This window comes from Poecilia mexicana, unplaced genomic scaffold, assembly GCF_051168715.1.
Source record: "Poecilia mexicana isolate PSO_F unplaced genomic scaffold, ASM5116871v1 scaffold_1, whole genome shotgun sequence".
Classification (NCBI taxonomy): domain Eukaryota; kingdom Metazoa; phylum Chordata; class Actinopteri; order Cyprinodontiformes; family Poeciliidae; genus Poecilia; species Poecilia mexicana.
In genome coordinates, this window is record NW_028263370.1 from 12048164 (window position 1) to 12059937 (window position 11774).

At 40.3% G+C, this 11774-nt stretch overlaps 1 protein-coding gene across 2 annotated transcripts in view; it reads right to left on the reverse strand.

Annotated features, from left to right (window-relative positions):
- The window catches only part of wdr19 (WD repeat domain 19), a 13527-nt gene extending 3027 nt beyond the window's left edge, over positions 1–10500 (reverse strand). For both annotated transcript variants that reach the window (XR_015762575.1, XM_014980875.2), the window contains exons 1-28: positions 10418–10500; positions 9252–9343; positions 9110–9175; positions 8899–9024; positions 8694–8812; positions 8481–8596; positions 8247–8327; positions 7488–7600; positions 7236–7409; positions 7091–7161; positions 6833–7005; positions 6065–6164; positions 5882–5988; positions 5688–5804; positions 5429–5584; positions 4507–4654; positions 4210–4423; positions 3716–3875; positions 3526–3636; positions 3295–3404; positions 3137–3194; positions 2302–2448; positions 1338–1420; positions 1173–1256; positions 938–1084; positions 473–597; positions 219–328; positions 79–147 (exon numbers count right to left, since the gene is read on the reverse strand). Coding sequence is in view for 1 of the 2 variants with exons in the window: in XM_014980875.2 (XP_014836361.2) it covers positions 79–147; positions 219–328; positions 473–597; positions 938–1084; positions 1173–1256; positions 1338–1420; positions 2302–2448; positions 3137–3194; positions 3295–3404; positions 3526–3636; positions 3716–3875; positions 4210–4423; positions 4507–4654; positions 5429–5584; positions 5688–5804; positions 5882–5988; positions 6065–6164; positions 6833–7005; positions 7091–7161; positions 7236–7409; positions 7488–7600; positions 8247–8327; positions 8481–8596; positions 8694–8812; positions 8899–9024; positions 9110–9175; positions 9252–9343; positions 10418–10423 (3183 nt within the window). In the remaining variant the exon portion in view is untranslated. The remainder of the gene's footprint in view (positions 1–78; positions 148–218; positions 329–472; positions 598–937; positions 1085–1172; positions 1257–1337; positions 1421–2301; positions 2449–3136; positions 3195–3294; positions 3405–3525; positions 3637–3715; positions 3876–4209; positions 4424–4506; positions 4655–5428; positions 5585–5687; positions 5805–5881; positions 5989–6064; positions 6165–6832; positions 7006–7090; positions 7162–7235; positions 7410–7487; positions 7601–8246; positions 8328–8480; positions 8597–8693; positions 8813–8898; positions 9025–9109; positions 9176–9251; positions 9344–10417) is intronic.
- Between the last annotated feature and the right edge of the window lie 1274 nt (positions 10501–11774).

Consider the following 11774-nt stretch of genomic DNA (forward strand, 5'->3'; position numbering starts at 1 on the left):
AGCACCCAGTCAGCTGAACGGATAATTATTATAATTTTTTTTAACTTAAAAACTCAGTTAAAGACGAGCAGCTCCTACCGTCTCAATGGCCAGCTCAATCGCCTGGTTGTCTTCGGTTTTTGGACACTTCAGGAAATGATTTAGAGCCTAAAAGGAGATCATAACCATTACCTTTATGAAAGTAATAATGAGTGAACAAATAAGTCACGGCCTCTTACTTTGTTGTACTGCCCACACTTGTGGAAAAACTTGCCAGCCAGAAGGTGTTTCTTCTCTCCCTCAAAGTACAGAGCGACACTCTGATAGTCCTCCTGCGTGGCTGCAGAACCTGCCCACCACAAACACAACTCAGCAAATCTAACAATGACCGAGGCTCAAGTTAGAAGAACGGCTGCAAACAGCAGAAAAAAAAAACAAAAACCCTCAACAGTCAAGCTGTAAGATGTGGATGCAGGTTTACGGCGTAGCTGACCGATGATGTCTGCGTAGACCTCCATCTGTCCGTGCTGCTGAGCCAGCTGGAAAGCTTCGTCGTTACACTGAGACAGAACCAGGAAGTGGATGGCTGAGCCGTAGTCGTTCAGCCGCAGGAAGAACCTGGGGCACAAACAAACGACGGGAACACAAAGAAACAAAATGACTGCGAGCTGAAATGATCAACTGTGATTTTGAATATAGCAAATTACTTTTGGAGACCACCGATAAAAAAAAAAACCCCAAGGTATCAAAGGTATTAATGTTCCAGTGTAGTTTGTCAGAGAGAGTTAATGCTGCTATAATGAATAGTTGTAGGAACTGTGTCTTAAGGAACTAAACTGACTGATGTTGAAACTTTGGATAAATATGTTGACGCAAATGAAGTGTAGAATCATTAAATCAATGAAAAAAACGTAGCAGCTTTTGGTTGTGCGTCCATCTTCGGGCTTGTTTATCCCACCTGGCAACCATTTTTGCTCCGTCGATGCTCTGAGTCTCCCTGACAACCCGAACTGCAGCCTCCGGATTGTTCAGGTGGTCCAGCAGCACACGGATCATGTTATCCCAGTCCTTTGCGCTCTCATAGGCCTGAGCTGCCTCTTTATATCTGATGTGCACAGAACGTTTTGCGTCAGATTTGTTTGAACCTTTTCGGCTTTTATCAGAGGAATAAGACAGAGTAGCCGAGAACCCACTTGCCATCCGCCTCCTTGGCCTTTGCGTACTGGAGATGAATCTTTAGAGAGGAAACATTCGGCAGCAGCTCTCCCACCTTCGCCCTGAAGAAACAAGAAGGAAAGAGTTGGAGGACACTGGAGTGAAAACACAAAGCGATGCCGAGTGCTGAAGGTGTAACTCACCAGTTCTTGCAGCGAATGTAAACCAACGCAGCTTTATCGTAATATAACCCCTTTTCATACAACTGAGCAGCTTCGGAGAATTGCTGCAAGGAGAAAGAAAAACAAAGACGACAGAAATCAAGACATCAAAAACGTTAAACGGTCAATTAAGTTCAGACAAAAACAAAAAACATCTCTCCTGATATTTCAAAATGACATTTAATGACTAAGGTGTTGAAATGATAATCAGAGGAAACAGATTCACACAGTCCGGACTAGAGAATCTGACCTCTAAGTAAAATCAATGCTGCATTTTTTTTTAGAAACACATGAGTTAAAGAGAGCTGACCAAAGAGGTAGAAAATAAACTTTTACATTTTTATTAAAGATAACTCCAAGTTCTATCCTGACGAGGATCGCCTTAAAACCTTGAGAACAAAATCTGCCTCACATAATCAGTTACATTATCTGATTAGTTCAGTAATAAAAAGCACTGATTTAACTTAACGTTTCAAGGTCTAAAATTATTATGGTGTGTGGACATTTATTTCAGGAATTTCTCACCTGAAATTCTTATTTCAGGTGAGAATTAGTGTTTTGTAAGTTGTTTTTTGTAAAAGCCCTGCAGCAGGTTACATTCCCCCCTTCTTTTCTTTTGCCGTACAAAATAACTGTCTGCTTTCAGTAAACGGTAATTTTTCCTCGCAATCTGTTACACAAACAGCTCTGGTCTTAAGAGAAAATGAAGTTGTTAGATCTGGTTGTATTTTACAAATAAAAAAGAAGAACCTTCTTCCTTAAAGGTATTCACAATATCTCATTTCAATGAAGGGAAACTGCATGAGCTCAGGGAGCTGCTGTTTCTGCAGCAACGCTACTATAGGAGCAGATCTGCTTCTTCTGACTCCAGAGACTCACCAGAGAGGAAATTAGCAACAAGTGGAGTCTCCCCTCTAGCGTTTCAGATAAATATCTCCGTTTCTACCTTCATGCTCTCCAGTATGGCTGCACATTCCTTCTTGAGGACTCTGCTCGGGTGCTGGACGGCCTGAGCTGCTCCTCTCCGGATGTCGCCCATTCTGATGGACATCCTGGCTATTCCCGCCTGGCACGCCTCGTCGTGCTCCTGGAACTGCACAGAAAGAGGAGGAGGAGAATGTGGGCAGAGCAGAAAGCATTTGTTTTTATTATGCACCCAATATTTTGCACCTTGTCATTTACAAACAGCAAGGCTCACACTTTGTAGATTTGAACCCTGACATCAAATGTAGGGAAGGAGATTTGCTTTATGATTCGTTCTGCTTCGAAAAGATAAAATCCTCTGAACTTTACTAATTAATTGATGCAGTGTATTTCTGTGCTACTGTTTAGTTATTTGCTGCTGTGCTTATGGCTTTCTATAAAAAGAATAATTCTGAAAACTAAGGAGGATTTGGGAAGAAAACTGGAATTGGAACAAAGCAGATTATTTAACTTACAACAAGATAATTTCCTCTTGTAAGTGAAATCATTTGCCAGTGGAACTAGTAACTTTTTGCCAAGAATTAAAACTTGCTCTTATATCTTGTTAAAAAGTTACTTGTAAGTTAGTTATGTTTTAGATATTTTCACTAGAAACTAGACTAAAAGTACTTGGTAAGATTGCGTGGTTTTGCAGTGAACGTTTTCAAAAACTTCATTTTAAGTTTTAAATAAAGTTTTGAAAACGATAACTAGCTTCAATGTGCCAAAACATTCTTAAAAAGAAACTAATTAATATAATGTGAGCTCTTCGTTACTCAAATCTTAGCCTTAAAATCTGAGGTTGTGATTGAACTTACTTTATTCTGGTGCATCAAGCCTTTCTCATAGTGTGCCAAAGCGTTCACATAATCGCCACTGGAAGGAGAGGGATTTAAAATCAGTTCAGATTCAGTCTCTTAAATGGTACGTACAGTGTGTGTGTGTGCGTGTGTGAGATGTGTGTGTCTGCACCTACATGAACTCCAGATGGACGGCGTACTCTTTGGAAATGAAGGGAATCTGTTGTTCTGCGAGCCTCTTGGCCAACATCAGAGCGCTGTCCCAGTGCAGCAGGTCTCTTCTCATCTTAAACACAAACAACACATCATCATGTGATCCTTACTGTTTATGACACATTTATTAGCCAGAGGTTTCGCCACATACCAAAACCAAAACCTATTGATCATAAAACTGAATGTGAACAAACCTCCAGAGCAGCTGCTGGGCAGCTGGAGGACAGATAAAGGTCCTGGGCCAGGTTGTATTCTTCCAAGGACATGGCCAAATGTCCTGCCAGTAGGTTTTTATCCTCTATACCCTGAAAAGATTTCAATTCAAAATAAGGGAGAGGTGTTGCGTTGTTGACGGAGATATCTGATAGGAGGAGAGCACCGAACCTTGATCGACTGTAAGGACATGACCATGCCCACGTTGCCACTCATCCGGTAGATCTGGATGGCCAGCTCCACCTCCATGTGGACCAGACAGGCTCTGCCTATTTCAGCCCAGTCAGCTTCACTGCCTCCAGACGTGCACAGAGTCCAAGCCTCCTTGAATCTGCAAACACACATCAAACCATTCTGCTGGGCGTTTATTGATTTAAGACACATAAGGTTAAAGTGCACAGGTCGCTTCCATCTTCTAACTTTCTGCTGGACCGGTCAGTTCACCTCTATTCGGCTTGACTGATGACTCACAAACAACCGTTTTACATTTGTTACTTAAAAAGCAAGTATAGACAAGTTCACCCTCCCAATCTTCTGGCTGTCAAATGATCTCGCTTCACAAAGGAAGCTCTTCCATCCGTGCAGCATTTAGTCAAATGAAACCTTCTCACGTCTAAACATACTTGAAACAGGAAAGTGTTTCCAGTGACGACCGACCGACTGACCTTTTGAGCTGGAGCGCCTGACTGATCTGCTTGCTGAGCTCTGAAGGGGAGTCTTTCAGTTTGTCAGGCGAGGTTTTGAGAAACGAGTGTGTGTGCAGAACTACTTCGCTTGTCTTCCCGCTGGTCGTCTGACAGGTCAGCTCGCCGTTGTAGAAGAGCAGCGGCCTCTGGGAGTAGAGCAGAGCAGTGCTACCCACCAGCACCACCCGCGGACCTGAACACGACGACAGCAACGGTGAACAAGCGTCTCGCCATAACTGACCGTGTGTCTGATCGTAAGACGTGGCATCGCCCTACCGTATATTGTCCTTTTATGCAAAGCGTAGGTGTAGGCCTTGTCATCGTCGAAAGCCACAAATACGCCTTTGTCTGCGTGCCAGTTGTCCCACAGCACTCCTGTTATGGTGGGGGAAAAGTTGGGAAGCTCGAAACAGGACAATGTTGCCTGGAAACCAAGAAACGCACAAAAAGTGTCTTTAAAAGTCCTCCAAATATCGGGGTTTCTGAACATCTCCATTTCAGAATATCACACTTTTTAGACTTTCATGTATTTACATACATTAATACATATAGCAGACAGAAAATCAGTTAGCTAGTGGTGGAGATGATCCGTTCTCCAGCTTGGTTCAAGAAGACTCAGAGAGTTGAATTCATGAATCCCGTTTATTAAAACCGAACTGGTCCATCGCCATGTTTCCTTATGGGAAAACACAGCAAAACAACAGATTCCTTTTCTAGGCCTCTATCTCCCTCATATATAAAGATATATAAATGCATGCACTTATATACCCTTATGTACGTATGCGTGCATGCGTGTGCACGTATGTGTGTGTGTGTGTGTGTGTGTGTATGTACCAGCATGCAAGCAGCTAAATGAGATAGGGGAAAACAAAAAAAAATTACTTATTCCTAACACTAGCTAGCTTGAAGAAAAATAAACATTTTTCTACGCTTTTTACTTTATTTTTCAGACTTCTGTAGAACTGGAAATCCTGAAGTCATTTTCAGGCTTTGTCATTTTAACTAATTTTGGATCAATTGTGTCAAATAATGCAAAACTATAAGCAACGGCCATTAAAGCAGAAGCAGAAAATAAACAGTTATTGTTCCAACAATTGTTCAAACATTTGACGTCTACATGTTCAACATAAGGAAATAAATACTAAACAAGTGGCACATTCAAGTGTACATTCAGTTTAAGACGTGAACATCTACTGACGTTGGCAGGAGAGAACAAGAAGCCTCCATTCTTGTCATCGATAAACACCACCCAGGTGCCGTTTGGGTCAGGGAACACCTTCCTCACGCTGACCGAATGGCTGTAGTCGTTCACGGTTTCCCAGTCCTCCAGCAGCACACACACCACATTACCCAGCTGAGGGAAAACAGCGCAGCGTCACAAGCTGGAGGAGAGGCTCATGCTTTTCCTTTGATAGCTTTAATGAGAACCACATTGATAAGAACCATGTGATCCTTACGTCGGTGCCATAATAAAGAAATTCGGCAGTGAGAGCGTGGCAAAGGATCCGGCCTTTACTGTCGTCATCTGGGAAAAGTTTCATCTGCTTCCTGTCCTCTGCGTCTCTGCCTTCGATCTGGAACAGACATGTGAATGTTTGTGTTGGAGCTTGTTTTACAGGAGAGGCTCAGCCCAAAACAGCAGATGTCTCACCATGTGCAGCTGTACTTTTCCTTCAAACAGAGCTGCTGCGTAGTCAGCGTTGAGGCGCATGCTGACTATGGTCCCCAAATACTCAACGTCCTTTATCTTTGACAAGCCTAAGTAACGCACAAAAGATTTGAAGGGAAGCTAAAAGAAAAAGGAAACAGACCCACTCTTATAAAGTGTTTTTACCGTAGAACCAGGCTTTGTTGTTCATCCCCACGGCCACGTGGTACGGTCCCAAGGCAACGAACGTGGGCTCCACCTCCACCTGGATGGACATGGGACTCTCCTGCAAACAGAGTTGGGTAGCATTTACTTGAGCAACTTGCTTTTTGGAGTATTTTTACTACACTGTACGTTTGAGTAATTTTATTATGAAGCACTTTACTGTTACTTGAGTGATAGTATCTCTGGATGCTCGACTCACTGTGAGTAACTTCACTGAATGAAGAGCAAACGTGTTTTAACCAAAACCTCACCGGATGTAGATACACATCTGTTCAAAGTTTCATAAGTTTAATACTGAAAGAAAATAATTTAGATTTTTTTTTTTGTTGCCCGATTTCATTTTTTTTGTAATTATGCTACTTATATAACTATTTCATTTTGAAATTTAAAATGCCAACATTTCCATGTAAATGTATATTTTGTTCTGTCTGATGATGTCATTTTTAAACATAAAATGATTGATGTTTTGATCAGTTACTCAGTACTTGAGCAGACATTTTACCAAATCATTTTTTACTCTTACTTGAGTAATTTCCTGGATGGATACTTGTTACTATTACTTGAGTAAAATATGTTAAAGTAGTGCCACTCTTATTTGAGTACAATTTTTGGTACTATACCCACTTCTGCCTGTAACCCAGTTGTAGATCAGTTTTGGTCGATTATTCCTATTGTAGAGTTACGTCTTTTGAGTAATAACTGTATGTGTGTGTATGAGTGTGTTCTCACCCTCTCCACCTGGTTGGAGACAGTGACCTCCAGCAGGGAGGTGAGGAAGGCCAGCCGGGTGCCAAAACTGTCTCCCAGCATAGGTAGTTTGGTCAAAAAGACATGAATCGTTCCTCTCTGAGTGGACAGGGCCAGCAGCTGGCCGTCATCTGTCCAGTTCAGCTGATCCAGACCTGCAGGAGGACAGACAGAGGATTGGGGGACACGCTCAGCACAGTCCTACAAAATCTCACTGGATGAACAGAAGGACTGGGTAACCTTTGGTCTCATCTTCCAACTGAATGACACTGCTGATGTCTTTGAGATCAGACAGCTCGTGGATCTTTATGCTGCAAAAGAGGCACAAAATGTTCTGTTTTTCCTTCAACAAAGTAAAGAAAACTTCAGCTAGATAAATGCGTACCAGTTGTCTCCACAGGAAGCGGCTTTGTTTAGCGAAGTTGAGACGGCCACGCTGTACAGACTATCCTTGTGGTTGCGAGCCTGGTAGAGCTCAGACTTGATCTCTCTGATGTGGGTGGAAATAACCAGGAAGTATCCATGGGAAAAGCCAATCAGTATGTACCCATCACCAAACCTGCGCAATTGGAAACCAAGCAGTGAATTTTGGCACAAAAACCTTCACCTTGCTGTTAAGCAGAATGGCGAACGGTACCAGCGATGGGACACCAGGTTGCCGTACTGGCGCTCGAAGGCCAGCTCGATTGGGTTGTTGGGGTCATTTATGTTGAACAGCGTCAGTATCTTCTTGTCCACACACATACTCACCTGAGAGCAGAGCGTTTGAAAGATTAAACCTCATTCAGGACCTTGTGTGGAAGTAGAAAGTCAAGCACTGGTTTACCGCATAACACTAACATTACAGGAACTTACCATACACGTGGGTTTGAATGAAGAACATCTAACACGACAACATTAAGATGTATACCTTATGAATAAAAGTGAAAATTGCAAAAAAATGACAAAAATAAAATAAAAAAATAAGGAAATAAATCTAACATTTCAGTAATAAAATGAAACTAGGAAGTGTAAATTGAATAAGTAAAATGGAAGTAAATGAGGTTTAAAAAGATAAAATATTATTTTATTTGCACAGTCTTACAGATCATTAATATGAAATTATAAAGTCCGTATTATTTTCTCATGTTGCATGTTTTCCTTTGACCTGATTGTGAATTTCTTTGTATATGAATTTCATATTAATCAAATCGACATCCTGAAAAACCCAACTGAGGTCAGTTCTCCTCAGAGAACAAAAGAAACAGCCACAAACCAGGTTCAGCTGCAGGAAACAAAAATATGCCACAAGATAAAGAAGTGATGAATTTGTTCTTTATCCTTTAATTGACGAGAGTTAAGGACAATTAGTGTGAATTGCTGTATAAAAATGTCAAAGATGCATAAAATAACTTACAGTATTTTCCCCCTGCGGGGACCTTTCATCAGTTTTCATCACCGAGAAAAATATTTCAGCCGGCTCACCTCGAAGCGGCATCTGACAAAAGATCAGGAAAATCAGCAGGATGTTTTTACTCCGACTTTCAAATCCTTCGTGTTGCTTCCATAATCTTTAAAAATGACAAAACTCTGATCATAAAATCCTCGTGCTGTCAGGACGGAGCACCACTCAGGTCGTCAGCATGACTACCTGTCTGACTGTGTCTCCTTCATGATTGCTGATAGTGAGATTGTTGTCTTCACCTCCCAGAGCCAGGAGATTCTGGGAGCTCCAGCACCCACATGTGATTTTCTTGGTGTGTTTACCTTCAGCAACAAGCAGGGAAAAAAGAGACACAATCAATACAACAGACAAAAAGGTGAACAAAATCTTAAAAATCTGGTTGTGGTGTGTGAGCGTTACCCAATATGGGTATCTTGCGTGACGTCTGTTGATTATAGATAAGCAGGTTTCCTTTTGCCGTCCCTACAGCCAGCAGGGGGGCAGTTTTTGACCACAGGAGGAAACTCATCTGATCTTTGCTGAAACCAACAAGAAAACAAACTCAGAGCATTAGACTATTTGTAACAGATCATGGTCACATGCCCAGAGTTAACTCTCTACATACCTCATGCCACTGTCTATGTGAAATGTTTTATTGACACTGGCATCCCAGAGGAAGATGGAGCTGGACTTTGTGGAAATCACTGCCAGGATGTCTCCGTCCTTGTCCCAGTCCATCCCCACGCAGCGCCTACCAGGTAACATCAGAAACAGAGGAAGTTAACATTCTGCTTTAGGAGATCAAACTGGGATCCTACAGACTTTCTCTAATTTACCCCGGAAGGTTGAGTTCAGTCCACTTCTGTCCATGTCGATCAAATATTTTCACTGTGCTATCCTGTCTGTGTGATGGGAGAAAAATGTCAGACTTTCCCCTGTTCTGATGTTAACAGCTTTCTTAAAGACGCCGTTACTCACCCAGCGACAGCAATGTAATTCCCAAGACTTTTCTGCCACTTGTACAGAACATAAGATCCTGCCCAGGCTTTGTCAGCAAGAACGAAAAAACTCTGGCGACACAAAGAGGACTTTTTCATTTTTAAATCATTTCTCATACCTCTGAATAACTATCTTCTTCAGATTTATCTTAAATCCAGGAAGGGAAAAATATATATATATTTTTTCAAATTACTTTTTTGGAGTGATTTGTTATGTTTAAATGTAAATCATACTTAGATGCAACAGCAAGACATGAAATAGGCCATTCATGCTGTAAAACCTCCAGATGTGAGTGAATCAGAACAGTCCCCACAAGCCTATTGAAAGATTGCTCTACACAGCAATATAAACAACATATTGCATGTTAATGCAGATGCTTGGTGGTCGGTGTAGTGGGCAATTACATAAACACAAGGTCAGGTTGGCCTTTAATAAGTGAGATAATCATTTGAAAACTTTGTTTCTATAGTTTTTCAGGATATTTTTATCATGTACATGCATTATTGTGACATTTTAAATATGTATACGCAACCAAAGAAAAAACAGATCAAATGTGTAATCTGGGAAAGGGGGGGAAATCATGTTTAAAGTACTGTGGTCCTTTACTGAAGTGCTGAATTGAAAATTGCAAATCGGTTCCTTATTTCAGATATGATAATGAAGGGAAAGAATTATTTATTACGACAAAAGGAGGGCCCACGGAGAATGATGAGATGTGTATAATTTTTCTATTATTGCCTCTATTATTAAAAATACAATTAAATAACAACACTATGTAATATTTTGTGTTACTTTTCTTTAACTGAGGGTTAACAATATAAGACTTAACATATACCAACGTTGTTATCTCTTCGTGTATAAAACCTTATTTTCTACCAGAGTAAGGCAGCTGCTATTCGTCAGATTACATTAGCAGTCCCAGGACAGGACGCAATTGCTGTAACGCTGCATGATTTGCCTCTGACATTACAGGAGAAATAGAAAAGTACGACAAAATACAGAAGCGAAAGGCAAAATTTACCTGAGCTAACGCGATAGCTTGAAACTACACGAGTAGCTAGCTCGTTGACGACCGCTTAACTGAAACAAACTCCTCTTAAAAGCACGAGAAAAAGTTTCGTTGCTGTTCTTTTGTAAGTACTAACCTTCATATTGATGAAATATATTCACGCGAATCTTAAAACATCATCACCAGAAAAAGTGCCGTTTGTTTCCCATAATGCTTCGCTCTGAAGCGTCTATCACAGCGATGTCATAGCAACAGAGAGTAGCCAATCACGTACCTCCATACGAAGGAAGAGGCTAAGCTTCAAAACAATAAACACTTCTGCAAAAATTGCCTTACCGTTTAACTACAACAACAACAACAACAACAACAACAACAACAACAACAACAACAACAACAACAACAACAACAACAACAATAACAACAACAACAACAATAATAATAATAATAATAATAATAATAATAATAATAATGAGTCTTCCTGAAATCTATTGTTTTTTCGTCATTGTTATCCACAAATGTCAAAACGTTTACATCCCATAAACATAGGCGTAGGAAGCGGGGGGGACGGGGGGGACATGTCCCCCCCAATATTGGAGAGAGTCACATTCGTCCCCCCCAATAATTTCACCGCTGTTGCGAAGAATTTTAAAATCTTCCACTCGCGTGCTTTTATTTTGAAGGCGCACAACAGCGCATTCAGCGGAGCGCTTCCTGCCCCTCCCCCCTCTGAACGGCTCAGAGTAAAGGCAGCAGCAGACGAGTCAGAAACTCCGTTTGAATGAGGTAAACTGTCTGTCAGGAATGTTGCCATGAATATCGCTCGTTTATAACATCTTGTTGTCAGTTTACTTTCATATATAGTACTAAATCTTTTAGGTTAAGCCGTTTTAATTCTGGGATAGTCACATGTCCAAAATTTTACTGCTAACTTTGTTTAAAAGTTAGCTAGTCTAGTCACAATGATTTAGAATGAGACTGAAACAGCAGCGAAATTTTTATTATTTAAAGTGAGCAACATCTGATCACTCGACCACTTAACATGTATTTATATATTATATTATATTATATTATTTAGATATTTAGGAGAACAGCAGTGCTAGAATGATGTTGAAGAAAGGTGAAGAAGCTCTGGTGAGGTCTTCATTTAGTTTACTGAAATATGTATTAACTGTTTTTAATTTTTAAATAAGCTAAACTATTTTATTATGAGAGGAGCAGGTCAGGGAAGACATAAGAGAGCCAGGTGGAGTTTCAGTGTAAAGATATAAAAATTTATATTAATTAATTACATTAAAAATTATATTAATTAATTATATTAATTATATTAAAAATTATATTAATTACAGGAGACAATAAAAAAGGAGAGGTTTAAAAATAAATTTGTGAAAATTTTTGCTACACAGTAAATAGAGTTGAGATGTATAATAATGTATACATCTGAAAATTAAGTTGTTTAAATTCTCATTCTGTATGATAAAAACATACTTTTTATA